This window comes from Lathamus discolor, chromosome 2 (assembly GCF_037157495.1).
Source record: "Lathamus discolor isolate bLatDis1 chromosome 2, bLatDis1.hap1, whole genome shotgun sequence".
Taxonomy (NCBI): Eukaryota; Metazoa; Chordata; class Aves; order Psittaciformes; family Psittacidae; genus Lathamus; species Lathamus discolor.
In genome coordinates, this window is record NC_088885.1 from 75,598,090 (window position 1) to 75,617,121 (window position 19,032).

The 19,032-nt window shown below is 38.5% G+C and overlaps 1 protein-coding gene across 1 annotated transcript in view; it reads left to right on the forward strand.

Moving 5' to 3' along the window:
- The first annotated feature begins 506 nt into the window (after positions 1 to 506).
- Positions 507 to 19,032, forward strand: part of PIGN (phosphatidylinositol glycan anchor biosynthesis class N) — an 84,772-nt gene continuing 66,246 nt past the window's right edge. The window contains exons 1-6 of the mRNA XM_065667527.1: positions 507 to 766; positions 4,047 to 4,168; positions 5,775 to 5,873; positions 10,444 to 10,550; positions 17,005 to 17,129; positions 18,402 to 18,532. Coding sequence (XP_065523599.1) covers positions 540 to 766; positions 4,047 to 4,168; positions 5,775 to 5,873; positions 10,444 to 10,550; positions 17,005 to 17,129; positions 18,402 to 18,532 — 811 coding nt within the window. The 5' untranslated portion in view covers positions 507 to 539. The remainder of the gene's footprint in view (positions 767 to 4,046; positions 4,169 to 5,774; positions 5,874 to 10,443; positions 10,551 to 17,004; positions 17,130 to 18,401; positions 18,533 to 19,032) is intronic.

Consider the following 19,032-nt stretch of genomic DNA (forward strand, 5'->3'; position numbering starts at 1 on the left):
GTTTCTATGCAGAATACAATGAGCCCAGAATTGGTAGTAAACAGGAAAAGCAACTTTGAGTGGATGTTTGCTATACGATGGCTTTCCCTAGCTGTCTTTGGCTTGTGTTTGCCTAAACAGACTTTAACAGTGTCATGAAATCAGCTGGTAAAGGGTAGTATGCTCACAGAGGCATTGTGTTGCCTGAGTCTTCTCTTACTGATGCAGGTAACAAAAGACTGCTGGATTTTGGGCAAACTGGCTTGATTCAATAATCTTTTGAAGTCATCTGATACCTCACTAATCACCATAGATGCTGAGACATAATGACTATCTGAAAGTCTGAATTAGCCACGTAGTGACTTTTGACCAAAACTTCTGGGGAAAAAGCTTGTCGAAAGCAGAGATTGGTTGTGGGTCCTGGGCAATGGCTGTGGTTATGGTACTCCCATTTTATAATAAATGAAATAAATACTGATTCTGTTAAGTCTCACCTGCCTAACTTTATTTTTCTCACTCCCTTTCAGTGCTGGACTTTGCTTTGCCAGCCTGCTGTTGCCATGGGTATATCGGTCTTCATACTCGCTGGTCTCCTTGTGCATTGTGTGTTCTTGGTCTCCATTTTTGACATCTACTTCAGCTCTCCCCTGGTTCATGGTATGACTCCTCAGCAGACTCCACTGCCACCTCCAGCAAAACGTCTCGTGCTCTTTGTGGCTGATGGTCTGCGGGCAGATTCACTGTACGAATTGAACAGCAACAGTACACCCCGAGCACCTTACCTGCGGTAAGTCCATCTAAAAATGCTACTCATCCAGAAGATACTGCTTCTGGAAGCAGGTCTGTGATATTGAGAAGGGAACAAGAGAAATGATGGCGGCTTCACTGATGGCTTGGGTACTGCCTTCCTTCTGTCTTTGAAGTAACAAACTTTGTGGAGTTACACCTAGCAGAAATGCATGAGTTTGAGTTGGTGTCCCGTGTTGCCACTAAAGCTGCTAAACCGTGAACAGAGTAAATTGAGTCAATATTGTTCTCTGAAAACTACGGCTAGCCAGTAACTGAGAGGAGTGTGAACTTTCTTCATTCACTTCAGCATGGTATCACTTGTGAAGCCTAACAGAGTCATTAATTTAAACTGCTTCTTGGATGTTCATTTTAGGAGTAGTATTTCATTAACGTGCTTGTCTTCTAAGCTACAGATGAAGATTTTTAAGGAGTGATTAAAAAAGATGGCTTGAATGGACCTAACAGCAGGATGCCACTTCCTATTTGTTCCACCCTTCCTGCTTGTGTGACCATGCTGCCTCCCTTGTGCTCTCCAGTGTGTGTCTGATTGCTTAATGGAATGATTTGGTTTAAGACTGTAGAAAACCTAATTCTGCCCAAAAGAGAATTGCAAGTCATATCCTTGAGTGCTTAAAACTGATTTTCAGCAACCTTCCCTGTTTCCTTATATCAAGATAATTATCTGATTTTAAGACAATTTCTTATACTGAGGGGGGGAAAAAAGTAGACAGTATTGATAAAACTAGTGTTATAGCGCTGGCCTGACTTGAATATCAGAGCAAACCCAAATAATCAATCATCTGAAGCTGTTTCAGTGTTTGCAGTCTTGCTACAGGAGTCTGAGGAGAATTTGTTACAGCACTTGTCAGCTTATATGGGATTACTTGTATCTGCTTCTCCTGTTGTCAGTGCTTTTGTAAAGTGGTGTCTGCCACTGGCAGATGTCTGCCACATCAGTGTGAGTTTTCCTTGTTTTTTAGCAGGGTATTACATGCTTCCTCCAGAGCAGTTTCTTCTCTTAGCAGTAAAACTGTTGGTCTTTTTCAGCATCAGCAAGGTGTGAATACTATAATGGCCCCATCACTAGAAGCAGTGGAGGGTAGTGGCTAGGAAAGAGTCATAATGGATATTTTTGCCATTAAGTGGTGTGAGTTTTTCAGATTCAGCTATTCAGCATTATCATGCCTTTCTAGAAATAAAAAGTTAAACCATGTATTAGCTTGTCTGTTAGGCTTGAGACATATTCCTGGCTGCTATATGCCAAGTACCTAGTCTTTTCTCTCATAAATATTCTTGAAAAGGTCTATTTTTAGCAGTGTTGTGATAGCTGTGAAGGACCATAGATGGTCTGAATTGCTGTAGTGATTTTGGAAAGGTGTTTTTTTCCTTGCCTGCCATGTTTCAGACTTAGTACTATGTCATATTCACCATTGCTACTGTGGGTAGATAATGTTAATACTGCCAAGGAATTTTTTTTGTGTTTTAATGATTCTTCTAGGTGAAAGGATTTGAAATAATTCAAAATGCTTAAATTAATTTTGAACTGGTAAATGACAATACCTGGTTATATTTTTTTCTGCCTGGTATGTGTTATTGTTGACTTCAGATCCTGTGATACAGCCCGCAAAAAGAAAACAGAAGTGTTTACTTTCCAACCCAATAGAAATAAAATTCTAATTTAAATTATTTCCTACCTGTTGTGACAATGAAGTATGAGGAGGGTCGTGTTTTATTTGTGTCTTAAATCTCCCACTGATGCTAGTGCAATACATGTTGATCCGCGTCTTCAGTGAGAATAAATTAGAAACCATTTTGATACTTAAATCCTTTTTTCAAATTAGTACTTTTTTTCAGCACAACTTGTCTTAAAGCATAGGTGATATAAGAGCTAGAAATAACGTGTCAGAGTGCTATATCGCCATTCACGTTTTTCACTGTAATATTTAGGCTATTTGAAATAGATCCTGTGAGCTTTCAAGGAGGCCTGGGAATATGAGATCTTAAGATGAGTTAAAGTAAAAAAACAGCCACCCAACTCTGAATCCTGCAAGCTTAGAGTGGAGCCTGAAATATTAGGCTATGATATAATTTGTACTTCATTAGTGAGAGATCTATTTAGAGCTGAGTGTACGGATCTTATAATTAACAGTTGTATAACATGTCTTAAAAATAAAGTTACAAATCCTGAACTTAGAATCTACTTTGGCTAAAACACATCTGATAAAAATATAACAAATTTTGTAGTATATATAATGAGAAACAAAAATTCCATTTCCCAGTAATTTGACTCTAAAAACAGCTTAGAATTTGTTCTGAAGATTCTGCTGCTTTTTTGCTAAACATTTATATAAGGTATGTCCTAGTGTGTTTTGTTTTCTTTCTTTCTCCCCTTGCTCTGACAGTGGACAGTGATTCTTTCTCTTCTTCCAGAAGGTGGAGACATGAAAACAGCATATTGTTATGCTCACCACTTGCTCTATGACAGGCTCCAGCTGTTAGTATCTTCAGCAGACAAGAGCAGTTTGGGGCTTTCTTGTACTTGGGCTTTGTCTTCTGTTTTCTTTGCTTTTTATCTGTATATATACAGATATATATATATATAATATATATATTATAACTATTGTATGTGCGTAATCCCTAGACAAGTCATGTATTTCTGGATATGTGGTGAGAAGGTATTCTCCATTTTAGTGTAATTGCAGAAGATGCAAGGTTTACTTAAATTTTTCTCCTTGTTCCTCAAATGATTTGCACCTTAGATTCACATGGGATTTAAACTCTTGATGCTGGCTTCCAGTATTCAACACAGATAAAGGCAGACATGGTCACAAGAACTAATTATAATGGAACATATTTAATGAGGAGATTGAACTAGGCACTTTCAAGCTAAATGGAAAGAACAAAGAAAAGAAACACCAAGCAGAAACAATCTCTTAGGGAGGGGAGAAAGTAAGCTATAGCATAAAGCAGCAGAAAAAATACGTAAATTCTAAGTGTATTAGAACACTGACTAAACTCATCTGTTTGCAGTACTGCTGGGTGACACTAGAAATGTTCTCTGTGGGGTGTCATAATATAGAACTACTTGCAGGTTAATGTTCTGCTTGTTTTGCTGCACAGCAGGCAGTAGTGAAAATCTGGTTTAGCCTGCTTTTTTGTGTTTTGTTGGGGTTTTTTTTGTATTTCCTGCTTCACATCTGTCTGTCACTCTTTTTGTCTACGCTTCATTGTACTTTCAAGAAGGTGTAAGCATTACGTGCCTTGTATCCTGTTTTCAGAAGTATCCTAGAGAACAATGGCAGCTGGGGAATCTCTCACACACGGGTCCCAACAGAATCCAGGCCAGGGCACGTTGCACTTATAGCTGGATTTTATGAAGACGTCAGTGCAGTTGCTAAAGGTATGTTGGTCCTGAAGTTCTGAAAACTGTCCTCCAAAATAAGGTATTTCAGTGATGTGCTGTGCTTCTAGACAGTTATTGATAAGTACCTGCATAGTGTTTTGTATACCAAGGTTGTATGGAGAAGAATGATTTTTGGATGGATTTCTCACTCTTAATATTGACAGCTATGAAAATAGCTTACCTAAGTTAACATTTTGTAACATGGTAAAATTTAGCACCCTGAGTCTAAAAGCAAGTGTCTTACGGAGTGACCTCTTCATGTAACAGTTTTTAATTATCATATGGGATGTAATGGAAGATGGCTAAGATGTTGCAAACAAGAAGTGAACTGCAGTGTCTTAGCTGAATCCTTGCTAGGTTGAGTTGGAGAATGAGTAGCGACACAGGGCGAAAACCCCAGCTATGTGTTTTGTCCAGAGCTAGTTGTTACTGCATGCTTGGTGGTAAATAACGTGGAACAAACCTTCGCATTACTGATTTGGTCTTTTGTGTGGTCCTCTGCCTTCCTCCAGCTTCCAGGCCTGAACGCTTCCAATGTTGTGTATTGGCTTTGGACAGGGGAGTTAAGAGGAATTATTTGGTCTTGTCCATGCTCCTAATCCAAAGGTTCTTCCTCCTGACATCTGCTAGAAATGCAGGTTTGGCAGGAATTGCAGTCAGAATCACAGAATCACAGAATCCCAAGGGTTGGAAGGGACCTAAAAAGATCATCTAGTCCAACCCCCCTGCAAGAGCAGGGTAACCTACAGTACATCACACAGGGACTTGTCCAGGCGGGCCTTGAATATCTCCAGTGTAGGAGACTCCACAACCCCCCTGGGCAACCTGTTCCAGTGCTCTGTCACTCTTACAGTAAAGAAGTTCTTCCTGATGTTAACGTGGAACTTCCTATGTTCCAGTTTACACCCATTGCCCCTTGTCCTATCACTGGATATCACTGAAAAAAGCCTAGCTCCATCATCCTGACACCTACCCTTTACATATTTGTAAACATTGATGAGGTCACCCCTCAGTCTCCTCTTTTGCAAGCTAAAGAGACCCAGCTCCCTCAGCCTCTCCTCATAAGGGAGATGTTCCACTCCCTTAATCATCTTTGTGGCTCTGCGCTGTCAGGAGCATCTCTATTTATTAGCTGCCTTGTCATGGAAACTGAAGATCTTGAAGGTTTTACTGTTTTTATTTTATATCGTGACTGCTGGAAATATGCTAGAGGAGTGTGTAAATTATTGCCCAAAATGACAAAAACTGAGTTCAGACAACAGGGGATTCAGAATTAAGGAGAATTTTAGCTGTCTAGAAGGTAAACAAGCTGTGTGTTTTGTCTGAATCCTTGGCATAATGAGATTGGCTTAGGTTCTCAGCTCACTTCTTCATAAATGGGGGACTAATTGGAAATAGAAGTTGAAATGGAAGTAAAACCAGGACTCACAAAGTGAATTTGTTGTGGAGTAATGCAAGGAAAACTTAAAAGAAAGCACAAACAAACAAACAAAAAATCCAAGCATTTTGCTTAGACTCTCAGTCTTAGCAGTCAATGAGATCTTCTGGCAATGCCATTTAAATGGAGGTTTGGTTTTTGTTGTTTGTTGTTTTTTTTTACCAGGATGGAAGGAGAATCCAGTGGAATTTGACTCTGTTTTCAATGAAAGTAAATATACGTGGAGCTGGGGAAGCCCAGATATTTTGCCTATGTTTGCAAAAGGTAAGGTTTAAATTTTGTGGATCTCTAAAGCATGGTTATCAGGTAGTAAAATAGAGACACAGCTTTTGAGGTAAAATAGGTGAATGAAGTATTTCTGCTATGTATATTTGTGTATACCTGATTTCTAATTTGTGAATTCAAGACTGGGTAGAGAAAAAGAAGCAAGCTTTTAAAGAGGATATACCTGCTTATTTTTCATCCATTTAAATAGGCCTAAGTGAATTTTATCAGCATACTAAAGGAAGCACACCCTTAGGTAAAAGGACCTAATGTTTTTTTCTTTGGTTGAGGTTTAAAGCTCTTGTTTGCAAGCCTGAAACAAGGATTTTTCTTTCTCTGCATGTTGCTCCCAGAGAGTTGGATGATAGAACTGCAGCTGTGATTTTGAGTGTCTGATCTGGAAAAGTAGCTTATTGTGGGTTCTAGTCCAGAACAGTTATGTGTAAAGGGAAGGGCTACATACAAGTAGGAACTCTGGTACTATTTCTGAAGCTGAAGTCTTTTCCCCTGTGTGTGCACTGCTGTGCAGTGAGTTAAAGTCTTGTGAACCTAGTGCAATTGGTCTTTGAGCATGCAGATTGCTAAGCAACACTTCAAACATAAGGGGTCTCCGAGTTTAATTTCTTTTGTTCTTGGAAGAATGTGGCCTTATATACCCTTTCTCAAAATCTCAGAATAAAACAGACTGAAGTAAAAAGGGAACAAGCTAGGGGCATATGCTGCTGTTCTGTTCTAAGCACTGCCATTGGCCAAATCAGAAAACTGTGATAGGCAGGATAGGAGTGGAATCTAATATTGGTTTAGAAAAAGTATGCATTGTATTTCTAATTATGATTCTTGAACTTTCTCTGAACTCCAGGCTTTTCCTTCTCTCATCCTGATATTCCCTACACACATGCCTCTTTTCTGTTCTTTGCTTGATCTTCATAAGTTTATGATAAGATGTAAAAATATCCCCTGATAATTTCCCATGACCTCAGATTACATCTTGTATTTGGGAATATTGTGATGGTGACTGGGGCAAGGGGAAAGGTAGTATGCTGCCCTTGCACATTTTTTGAGATATGTTCTTGGGAAAATATTTGGGAAATTCAGTAATTCAGACCTGTCCTTCTACTAGTGTTGAGTAAAAAGATTGGCAGAGGACTTGGAAGCAGCTTTGATGTTATCTGAAGGAATGTGCAAGGGTAATACCATGCTGTTTAGCTTGTTCTGAGTGGCACCAACAATGGAGCTTTCTTTTGAAGGGGGAGGAAAATCCTCCAAATTTGAGAAAGATTTAGTGCATCACTGTATCTGAGAAGTAGATGTGATACAGGACAATGAATCACAGTTTCTTGTGACAGAAAGGTAGATTAACTTCTATTAGTAAAAAAATAAATAAAAAAAAAAAATAAATTCCCTTCTTCCCAAGAGAAGTTTTATAATGCAGAAAGGATTTTATAATACAGAGTTTGCAAAGAGAAGTTTTATAATACAGAATTGAATGGAATCAAGTGTTTCTTCTTTAATTTTACTGTTACAAAAAAGTCAAAAAGGAGATAGGGGAGCACAGCTTAATTTCTCTCCCTCTTCCTATATTGCAAATTAGTGAAGTCATAGGACTCCTCTTGTCTGTATTTTATCATATCAAAATGTTCAGAGTTTTAATAACTCTTTTCACCACCTTCATTGGATGATGCATAAAGAGTATTTAACATCTCTTGGGTTTTGGGAAGGTGAGGAAAATCCTTTTTTTTCTGTCATTGTCTATATTCTTCAGGTCCTTTTCCTGTTATAGAATAAATATTGTAAACGAAATGGTTGAGGATTCTATAGAGAACATAAAGATCTCCTTATATATAAATTAGATATGCATGAAATCTAAATTTGTCAAAGTCTCAATGACTGCATGATTAGTGTTTTAGTCTGAGAAAATATCTAAAGTACCTTTGGAATTGGTATGTAATTTACTTACATGTTAAGCAGGATTAAAAGGTGTTTATTTCTAATATTTAAACTCAAGCTAAATTCAGTGTGCTGATTTTAACCTAATTTTCAATGGTACTTTTTAGATTATTACTTTGAAATGATCTGAAAATAATGTACTTGGAAAATACCTGTTTCATTTCCACAATGCTCCTTAAAATTCTGAGTTTTACTTCTAGGCTTGCCAGAATTTTGGGTTTGACATGAACAGTCTGGTCCTGTACTGTTTTGTCATGGGTCTATGAGTGTAATTGAGAGTATTAAATGACACACTGAAAAAGGAGCTGAGTCTGTTGCCTCTGTTAAGGAAAGATATTGCAGATAGGAAGAAGGTATCTTTTGTACCAAGATTGCCATTTGTTCCATAGGCTGGCTTCTTGGAAACTAGCAGCAAGGCTAGGGTCATTGTTCAGCTTGAAGAAGGGTATTATCAAGAGCATGCAGATAAACACGACAAACATTTGTCAGGGTTATTCTGGACAGACAGACCTCTCGGTCTCCTCTTCTAGTTCGTTGTTCCTACAACACAGCAAGACAAATGCAGAATTTCTCACATTCCTCAGTGGTTCTGGTCGATGACAGCTTTCTGGTGCCCATGCTCTGTTGGCTCAGTGCCTGACTGTCCTTACACCTTCAGTCTTTTTCCCCCTTGTTTGTGCCTGCAAAATTTGCTAGCAAAAGTCCCGTTTTGTAGGTGTGGGGTTTTGTTTGTTTGTTTTCTCAGGTAGAAATTAGAAATGTTTAAATAGTAGATGTGCTGCTTTGCCTGGTCTGCAGACTGCATGCTTTCATTTGGCTTCTTTAGTGTGGCACCTCTTAAAGACAGGTGGTCTTGGGTTTGCTGTGACAGTGCAGAAAAATAGTGCAGCACTCTTATCATGTACCATCAGTCATCCTGACAGTGATGGCCAAGGCTTATTTCTTTTTTTGAACTCATTTATTCACAATTGGAAATCCTGAATTCACTTTTTAATGCCTGGGAGTATTTTCTTCCTTTTTGTTTCAAACTGTGAGCACTGCAGTGAGTGTTCTGGGATATAAGCAGTAGTAACATCTCCTGGGAGACAGGGGGGAGCTGCACCAGAAAATCTGTGCCACTTTTCATCTTCCTGACCTGAAATAACCTGCATCCCTTGTGCGGGTTTGGACATAATCCTTGTTAAACAGCTCCCTTATACTGGGTTATTAATTCATTCACAAGCCTGGAAGCTCACAAAACTGCATTGTCACTTATTTGTGACATCCAGGAAATTGATTATATTCTCTCTAGCCATCAATTGGAGAACATTTTCCTCTTTGGAAGTTATGTAGTCCTGGTAGAAATAGCGTCCCCCAGCTGTAACAGCTCAGCCATTGACAGAATTATTTCATTAAACCCTACCTGAATTCTGATCTTTCCAGGACTTCAGAAGTTTACTTTCTTCTGAGTCTTCATCTCCCCTCAACTCCCACCTCCCTCTCTGCTTTGCTGTCATGACTGTGAGTACAGAATTAAATTGCCTTGTCCAGATGCTGTGTTTTCACATCAGTGGCCCTCGTGTACATTAAGCCTGAACACAGTCCAGTAGTTCTTTCTTTTATGTTTTGGATCAATGATTTAAAGATGCAGGCTTTTAATACTGTCTTTTTGAGGCTGCCTGCTTGGCTTTTGGTACTCTGGTGCCTCCTAGAATTGATGTGTAGTAACTAAGTTACATCCTGCCTTTTACTGTCCTTATTATGTGATATAATCTTTTCCTGTGTAAAAGACCTCACTGAAAGAACACAAAAGCTAAGTACATTTCCTTAACACTCCTTTTCACACCCCCAAAATACTTGTGTTCAGAAAAGGCTCTTAATCATAGAATGGTTTGTGTTGGAAAGGACATCTATTTCAGGGGCGCCTCACACTAAACCATGTCACCCAAGGCTCTGTCCAGCCTGACCTTGATCATTGCCAGGGATTTTTACCAGGGATCATTTACCACTTCCTTGGGCAACCCTTTCCAGTGCCCCACCACCCTCACAGTAAAGAACTTCTTCCTTATATCCAACCTGAACTTCCCCTGTTCAAGTTTGAGCCTGTTACTCCTTGTCCTGTCACTACAGTCCCTAATGAATAGTCCCTTCCCAGCATCCTTATAGGCCCCCTTCAGATACTGGAAGGCTGCTATGGGGCCTCCACGCAGCCTTCTCTTCTCCAGGCTGAACAGCCCCAACTTTCTCAGCCTATCTTCATATGGGAGGTGCTCGTGTTAGAACTTTCTCAGTGATCTTTCTTGTTTCAAAACTAAATTATGTTTAATTTGCTTTATCTGGGATTTGTTCTACTCCTATATGCTTTTCCATGCTTTATTTCGTCTTCTGGGTATACTGGATGACATTGTTTCTCATTCCTCTGAAGTGCTGATAAGCTAATGAATTCAAATAGTATCCAGGCCTCAAAACCCTGTAAATTATGGTAAAGTTTTTAAAATAAGAGGAAAACTTCTTTGACTTCCCTCAGGATTCTAATTTGGGATAGGTTTCTAATCCTACGCATTAATATTCATGTATTTTTTGACTATGAGAAAAGGAAGAAAACTTTTCTCTGTCCCTTGTTCCACCTATATTGTTTTTGCAGGTGCTACTGGAGATCATGTTTATACATTTTGTTACACAGCAGAAAGTGAAGATTTTGGAGCACAAGATGCAGCCAAGCTAGACATGTGGGTTTTTGACCATGTTAAGGTGAGTAGAGAATCTTTCTGTGCTGTGTACAAAAAGTAGACCTGGATATTAACTTCCTTATAGAACATGCTAACTTATATTAAACTTGAAAATAAGAATTTTTGAAAGATGTATCACTTGGGGTCATAAGTAAAAATTGCTCAGATTGACTGTCATGACTATTGTCATGGAAGCTTAGAGGAAGTATCTGTCATTCAATGATAGTAAAAACCCTAACACTAATAAAAGTACACTTTAAAAACATTCTTGGCTTCTCTTGTCTTACATTTAATCTAGACCCCATCTTGGAATACTACAGACTCTTTAGGATCTTGAATGTGATTATTTAAAGATTTTGTAACAGTTATTATGGCATTGCAGAAATGGTAAACTCATTATGAGAAAATAATGGACAATATTATTGACTTACTTTTTGTCAGGCTTCTTCCCACTGTAATTATACAGTGTGGTTTGTTCTGATGCACGCGGCTGGCACCTGATTATCTACTGTGGTTCATGCTATGCGACGGCTGCCAGAGGAGTCAGGGTTAGTTTGGGGGGCGAGGCAGCATAGGCCCTGAAGCAGTGTAACTTGCTGACGTGGTGAACTGCTCATCTGACTTTGGTCAGTGCTGTTTTGTGACTGTTGTTTTCTGTGATGCCATCACTGTAAGCATTAATAGCCCAAGGCACATGGAATCATTGGATGGTTAGGATTGGAAAGGACCTAAGGATCATCTAGCTCCAGCTCCCCTGCCATGCTAGACCATGTTGCCCAAGTCTCTGTCCAGCCTGGCCTTGAACACTGCCAGGGATGGAGCATTCACCGCTTTCCTGGGCAACCCATTCCAGTGCCTCACCACCCTTACAGTAAAGAACTTGTTCCTTATATCTAATTTGAACTTTCCCTGTTTAAACCCTTTACTCCTTGTCCTATCACTGCAGTCCCTCATTTCATTAATTCCTATATTCATGTTATTCCATGTCTATGAATTCATTAACTCATATATTCAGGTTATTCCATTCTACGTCACTTGTCCTGGATTATGAAATGCTGATCATAGAATCATAGAATGATTTGGGTTGGAAGGGACCTTAAGATCATCTAATTCCAACACCCCTGCCACAGGCAGGGACACCTTCCACTGGACCAGGTTGCTCCAAGCCCTATCCAACCTGTCCTTGAACACTTCCAGGGGTGGGGCAGCCACAACTTCTTCGAGCAACCTGTTCCAGTGCCTCACTACACTCATAGTAAAGAATTTAGTCCTAATACCTGATCTTAATCTACCCTCTTTCAATTTAAAGCCATTCCCCCTTGTTTCATCAATACACGCTCTTGTAAAAGTCCCTCTTCAGATTTCTTGTACACCCCTTTCGGTACTGGAAGGGATAGTGGGTATTGGTGTATAAATACCTATATCAGTGGAACAATTAGGAGAGTTACTTTTTGGATCTCATAACAATGTTAATGGAGTTTAAGACTTAATAAAACTTCTCCCACAAAATGTCTGAGCTGTATGCATTAACATTAGCTAACCAATGCAAAGCAAAGCAAAATTAAACCAAGTAAATCAGTAAACCAAATCAGCATCTATATTATGAAGCCAAGGCTGGGTCTTTAAACAGCGATGCAGAGTAGAAAAGTTCATTATAGTTTACTAATTTCAAAGGAAGTGACTTTCTGAGCTCAGACTTAAATGATATTTTTTCTAACTGCTATGAATGTGCACTTGTGCCAGGTTGTGTGATGTAAGGCGTATGAATAATACAAATCAAATTAGGCTGTCACACTTGAGTAGCTGTTGTCTTAAAGTTGTACCCTGCTGCACAGGTATGTGAGCGTGGTACTTCATTTTGCTTCAAAACACCTTTTTAAGCTGTAATGATATGTTTAATATTTTTGTCATTAGTGATGACTTTTTCCTTGGAACCACCAGCACCACTAATTTAAAGACTTACTTTAAAGACTTATTTTGCCCATCTAACTTTCATACTGTGAATGGATAGGACTTGATTGACTGTTGCAAAACACTCATTCCATTAATCATCTCTTCAGTTACACATCAGTGATTGCTTCAGAAGTGTGAAACTCAAGGCTGACTAAAACTGAGGTCTCTCTGCTTTTATAACCCGAGCAACTGTCAGCTATGATGGTGGGATTATATGTAAGTAACAGTGACAGTTTGCTGAGATCTAATTCCACTTTGCTTGCCTTTTTTTTTTTTTTTTTTTTTCTTCCCCTCTCTCTTTTGAATTTCATCTCAAATATTTAACAACATCTTATTTAACTCTACGTTGGGCAAGGTCATCCCTGGATTTCTGCCTCTTTAGGAACTAAAAGATGCTTATGTGTACTCCCTCTCTACTGTGTAGTCAGCAGATCCTGAGCATCACGAGGGCCACTTGTGGCTTCCTCTGGCCCAAGAAAGATGGGGAGGAAATGGGGAATGGGTAACTAATGCTTGAGCTACTAGTGATGGCACCCTGAAATTGCTTGTTCATTTAAATAGTGCTAACTAATGATAACACCATTGGTCAGGAGATGTGAAAGTCTGGCTAGTTTTTGTTTACATGGGTCAGAAGCAGATTGCTTCAGTCATGAGTGGAAGAAAAAGTGTATGATACTGATAGTTCCCGTAACATCCACTTGTGGTATAACGTGATCCTAGCCCTTTCTTGGGACAGAAAAAATTGAGTAAGACTAGGCTTTTTATGTGCAGCTATGTTAAAACTCAGAAATTTTAATATGCAGTGATGGCCTGGGAGTGCCTTAGAGATCCAAATAGGTATAGAGTCGATTGATTGCAGGGTTTTTTCTGTTTGTTTTTTTGTTTGGTTGAGTGGGTTTCTTAGAAGCTTTCAAAACAATTAAGGAACTGATTGTAATTTAGTGTGATGTAGCTCAATGATTCTCAGTTAAATAACCTTTACGTTGATCATGTTTGAATCTGTAGTAAAGAAAAATTAGGCAGCAAAGTACGGGGAGTCTAGGTTAACTAACAGGGAGAAAAGTAGTCTCATTAATGCATTTCTGATTTTTATAAGTATTTTGTGGAAAACAGTTTTGTAAGATTGAACTCTCTTTTTCGGGTAAATGAATAAAATTGCAGGAACTCAATTCCTGCAAGTCATGGAGATGAGCCCAATAGTGGTCTAACCACAATTTACTATGACCACAGGTGGGATATGCTTGAGATAATCAGTTGATGTCTTTTAAATGGACATGTAGGTGCAGATGGCAAACACTTATTTTTCCTTTTTATTTTTTCCTTTCTCATTTTGAACATACTACTTCATTCTTCCTTTGGCTCCTTTCTGCCGGACCAAATCTTCTGACTCTCTCGTCTGTTCAGGGTAGGGGCTGGAGTTCAGAACTGAATTATGTTAAACTTTGAAGATTTGCAGGCAGTCCGTGGCCTGTTGTTGATTTCTGTCAGTGTATTTCAGTACAGATAGCTCTGCTGTAACTAGCAGTACAATGGTTGAATGTTTTATTTATGTGTAGGAGTCTTGTGCATGAGCATGCTCAACTAACATAAACCTGGCATATATATGTTGATCCTGCCTTAGTGCATTTATTTTACACCTAAACACTGGCATAACTAAACTCTTGCATCAGCACAGATCAGTGTGCACAGCTTTAATCAACCAATTTAAGTTGTCCTAGTTTTATGTATGAAGAAGCTTTGTGGAAAGAGAAGGTTTGGTCTCTTTCTCCCTGTACGTCCATGCAGTCAGCAAGAGTTTATCAGCTGTGTTAAAAGATTATGCTTCCATGGAGGGCTCTTTGGAGAAACAAATGGTCCCCAATACCTTATGTTAAACATCTGTGGAGCCCATATTTTTTTCAGACCTCAGTAAATCATGTATTTGCTAGGCCTTCTATGTAGTCTTTTTTTCTTCTTTGCTTTCTCCATCTAGGGAGGGGAGATGATAACTAAAAGATTTCATATAGTTATTACCAAACTGTTCTTGTAATATTTTAACTAGTATTGCATTATAATTAACTTTACATTTTGCTGTGAATGTTTTAATGGAAAACTTATCACTGATCTACTAAATTGTGTATCAGTTCTAGCCAGGGAATTACTTGGTTTTAGTTGCCAGAAAATTGTAGAAAGGTTGCCAGAATCATAGAAAAAGAAGGTTGGAGAAAAGCTGTAGTGGTCATTGAGTCCAACTTCCTGCATGAAGGAGGTGCAGTTAGAGCAGGCTAATCGGGCCTAGAATTTCCCACATTTCAAATTGCGTTTCCCCTTGTCCCATCGCTAAGGCCTTCTGAGCAATGTCTCAATCTTCTCTTTACCCAGTAGGCAGTTCTGCAACAGAAATTAAATAGCTCCTTAGCTGCCTTTTCTTAGGACTCAGGAAACTGAGTTCTCTCAGCCTCTTGTTCTTCTATCTCTGAAACTTCATGGTGGCATTTGACTTAAATATATGAAGGAAGTAGTATTACTGAATGGAACAAATAAAAGGGAAATAAAACAATTGAGACAAAAAGATATAGTTAACATATGATGGCGACTTGGAAACTGGTGCTGAGTGGTGGTAGATCTTGTGTTTTGAGAATACTGAGTACCAAAAAGAAGAGGCTTTTTGGCAGGGTACAAGATGATATGAGGATAGTGCTTGACAAACAGTTCAGCAACCTCCAGAGCAAGGTGGTTTTTTGCCCCTACTGTTTGGTCTCCTACTTACCAATTAAACACCTTTAGTGGTCTAAGATAACTCCTTGTGGTGAACTTCCTATTTTTTTTTTTCCAATAAACTATTAAAAAATAAATGTTCTGTGGGGTAAAGTTCGGTATTTGCTCTGGGAAAAGATGCCTCGTCTTAGGTTACACTCATCTTCCTTTTGTTGTCTCATTCTTAATTAGCCAGAGATTGGGCAAGGTCTTCTGGCTGCTGCCCTGGCTTACAAGATGGCTGGGAGAGTGGAGCGGTTTTGATATGTCCTAGGGACTTTTCTGGTGGGAGAGGAGAAGGTCAGGCCTTGTCTTCCTTACAACAGTTTCTTTTGCTTAATCATTCTCTGATAGAAAAATACCTGCCTTCTGATATTGATATGCATTTTAGGGTTTAATTTGGGGAGTTTGCTGTTTGACTGTTTTGATATATTGTTTCCTTTAAAAATGAAATACCAGAATTATACAGTATCCTGCAAATTACTGGTGTGCTCTGGAAGGCTTCTGTGGTCTGCCATCAAATATATGCAGGTGGGAAATGGAAATCTTCATAAGATTGTTATTGAATGTGATCAGATTCTGTTCTGTATCTGTATTTAAAGTTTCTTTGGACTTTGGTCATGATTTTATTTGGACAAGAGCTGAAGTTGAGAGCATGCAAATATTAGTCCATGCATTCTGTATATATTCAGGGATAAAACAAAGAAGGTGTAATAATGCATTGCCATGGTTTCCTGACACAGCCTTCTTGATACTCTTGCTGCCAGTCTGATCTTCCTCTGTGTACAGTGACTTTCATTTACACAAGGTCTGTGCTTTAGTTTTTAAGAATTCCCTCAGAATCACAGGTGTATGTGGTAGACTGCTCTGTCATTTGGTGGCAGAAATGGCTCACTGGCTCTACCAGCATTTTCCATAGAGTCTTGTATGAAATTCAAAGACACTTTCCTTTATGCTAGTATACTGAAAGGTTCTCTGGGTGTTCTTTGAGCTAAAACCTTGCCTATCTTTGTTTCCTTGGGCAATGTTGTTACTAAGGAGATCATTTTGGAATAGCTGTCTGCCCGCATTTTGCGTTGCGGCTATATGACTGGTCTAACACAGAATAGCCATGTCAAGACTCATTCAATCTGAGGGGGAAATCCCCCATGGCATCTGCCTCAGGGATGCTTAAGTAGGACATGTGCACGGCAGATGTATGTTCTGTAGTTCATATATTTGCAAAGCATGTCTTGTTTTGTTCAGTTTTAATTTAGTTTCTGCAAACAAGCTTTAGCATGGTATCTCAGTCCTGCAGAACGTGCTTCCAAAGCAAGTATTTGAGACCTTTGCTTCCAGATTGAAATTGATAAATTGATTGAAGTTAAAGCCATAAGTGGTTCTCGGGAATGGTTCATCACTGTGATTATACAGGAGGCAAAGAAGAGATAATATTGTTATCTGGTATTTCTCAGGAAACTCAAAAAACCAAAATAAAACAGCAAAACATTAAAAAAACCCAACAAAAACCCACAAAAAAAGGCAAATCAAAACACCCCCAAAGCCCAAACCAGCCCCTCCCCAAGAAAACAAAAACTTGAGGAGTGTTGTCTGAAACTTTGAATGACTATACTGACAGTAAACATCCTCCAAGAAGTAAACTGGGAAGTAATTAATTCTTCTGTTTTGTAACTCTAATAGCTACTAGTATTTTGATATAAAAACAACTGTGGTTTAGTTTTAATAGGCTGCCTTTCATCTTTTTCCATTGTAGTCAGATTAATATCTTACTGGTTTATTCTATACAGAGCTTCTTTAGTTCTTCTAGAAGTAATAAAACATTGTTCTCTGCACTGAATGAAGAGAAAGTGATTCTGTTCCTGCATTTGCTAGGCATAGACACGAATGGACATGCTCATCGTCCAAACTCAAGGTAACTGAAAGATTAAACATATCTTGCTTACTAGCTTTAAATGCATACGGTTACTTTTTTAACAGTGCTATTAATCAAGCCTGAAACAAGGCCTGTAGTCTTGAGGGTTTCTACAATAGGTTGTATATGTCACCATGATTACTTTATGTTCTGAATTGTCCGGGCTTTGTTTGTTTGTTTTAAGGTCTTCTCTGTAGAAATGGCAGATTTTTTGCTTTATATAGTGTTCCTGGTTATACTTCTATACTCAAATATGATTTTTAGCAGTTTGTCTTATAGTCAACACATAATATAAAGGATATGTAGGAAATTGCTGTTTTAAATATAAAATGGAAGCAGTTTTTGGATTCCCCGTGGCTGGCATGATATGGTTGAACTTATAGACTACAGTAACTTCAAGAATAACGGCAAGAATAATGGTAAATCCAGGACATGGCTGCAAAATTCAGCATTATGTTTTAGCTTTCCTTAGGACATTTGAACAAAGAGAAGAGTTTAGATTAACACTACTCATCACCAATTCATTTTAAACTGTGTTATTTGAGAACTTTCTTTTTATTTCCTCACATGCTTTGAATGTGGGATATTATGTCTTGACCCTTGCATACTTTCAAAATCCTTGCTCTGATTTTCTGCATCATTCCGAAGTTTATACTTCCTGAATGAATCTTTTTGTTAGGATTTTTTGAAGATAGAGTTTTAAAACTGACTTTAGCAACAGCAACAAATAGAAAAGTAGTTGGCTGGAAGTTAATCATGGTCACTTTTCTAAAAGTATATGACTCTCTGGCTTAGACTCTATTAACTGAACTCTGGGGTCTGTGCTAATCTGTGAATCTTCTCAAAACAGTCCCTGCATGGTGAGATCTCTGCTTAAGCTTAAGCCTAAGGTAATTTTTGAAACTTACAATTTGAGGTGTTTGAGTTTTCCAGAATTCCTTAGTTCTGGTGTTCTCCTTAACTTGCCTGATAGCTGTGGGTGATTACATTATAGTCTTCAATCAAGGACAGGTCAGATTTGAAATACAAATAAATTTCTATTTAAGACAGTAACTTCAGGAACCTTCAAACTGTGCTGTGACAATTTAGTATCTTTAATAAGACTTAGAGGAGGAGAGATTTTACATCTAGGAAGCCTTTTGTAAGCTTGAGGTTCTGTAGAGGATAAAGCTGTCTATAATCTAAGGACTGGACATTTTGACTGAGAAACTTGCTTTATACCAAGTGTGAGAGCCATCTTGAATCTAACAACTTTTTTTCTTATTTTTCTAGGGAATACAAGGAGAATATTAAAAAAGTTGATGAGGGTGTAAAAGAAATTGCTTCAATGATTGACAATTTCTATGGAAATGATGGAAAAACTGCATTTATTTTAACTTCTGACCATGGAATGACAGATTGGGGTGAGTCTTTTCAAATGTTGAGTCAGCTGAGTTTATGGGTGTCTTGAGTGTGATTAGAACTCTGTTCCATTAGAAGCTTTGTTGCCTCTGTTTTGATTTGAATCACCTGGAAAACATGGCAGATGTGTTCAGAAGCTGGTGAAAAAGTTGGGGAGAAGGGGGCCCTGTTCATCTTCACTGATTTCTGTTCCATTACAGTAAATATAACTTGTTTTCTGTGGTGTGGAAAGAAAAGGTGACAGGGTATGCCTATGGAGGATATTTATTTATTTATCTATTTAATTATTATCTGCTCATTTGCAAAATGGTTTGTTTTGAATATTATTTACTGGTGAGCTGGCTGCCACTTGCAGTGCATTTTAATTCTTTCAAGTAATACTTTCATAATTTTTTTATAAAGGAGGTGTGTATATATTTATTTTTAGACTATATGCTATCATAGGAACCTCAGGAGCTCAAACTACCTACTCAAAGCAGGACTGGCTTTGGGATCAGGCACA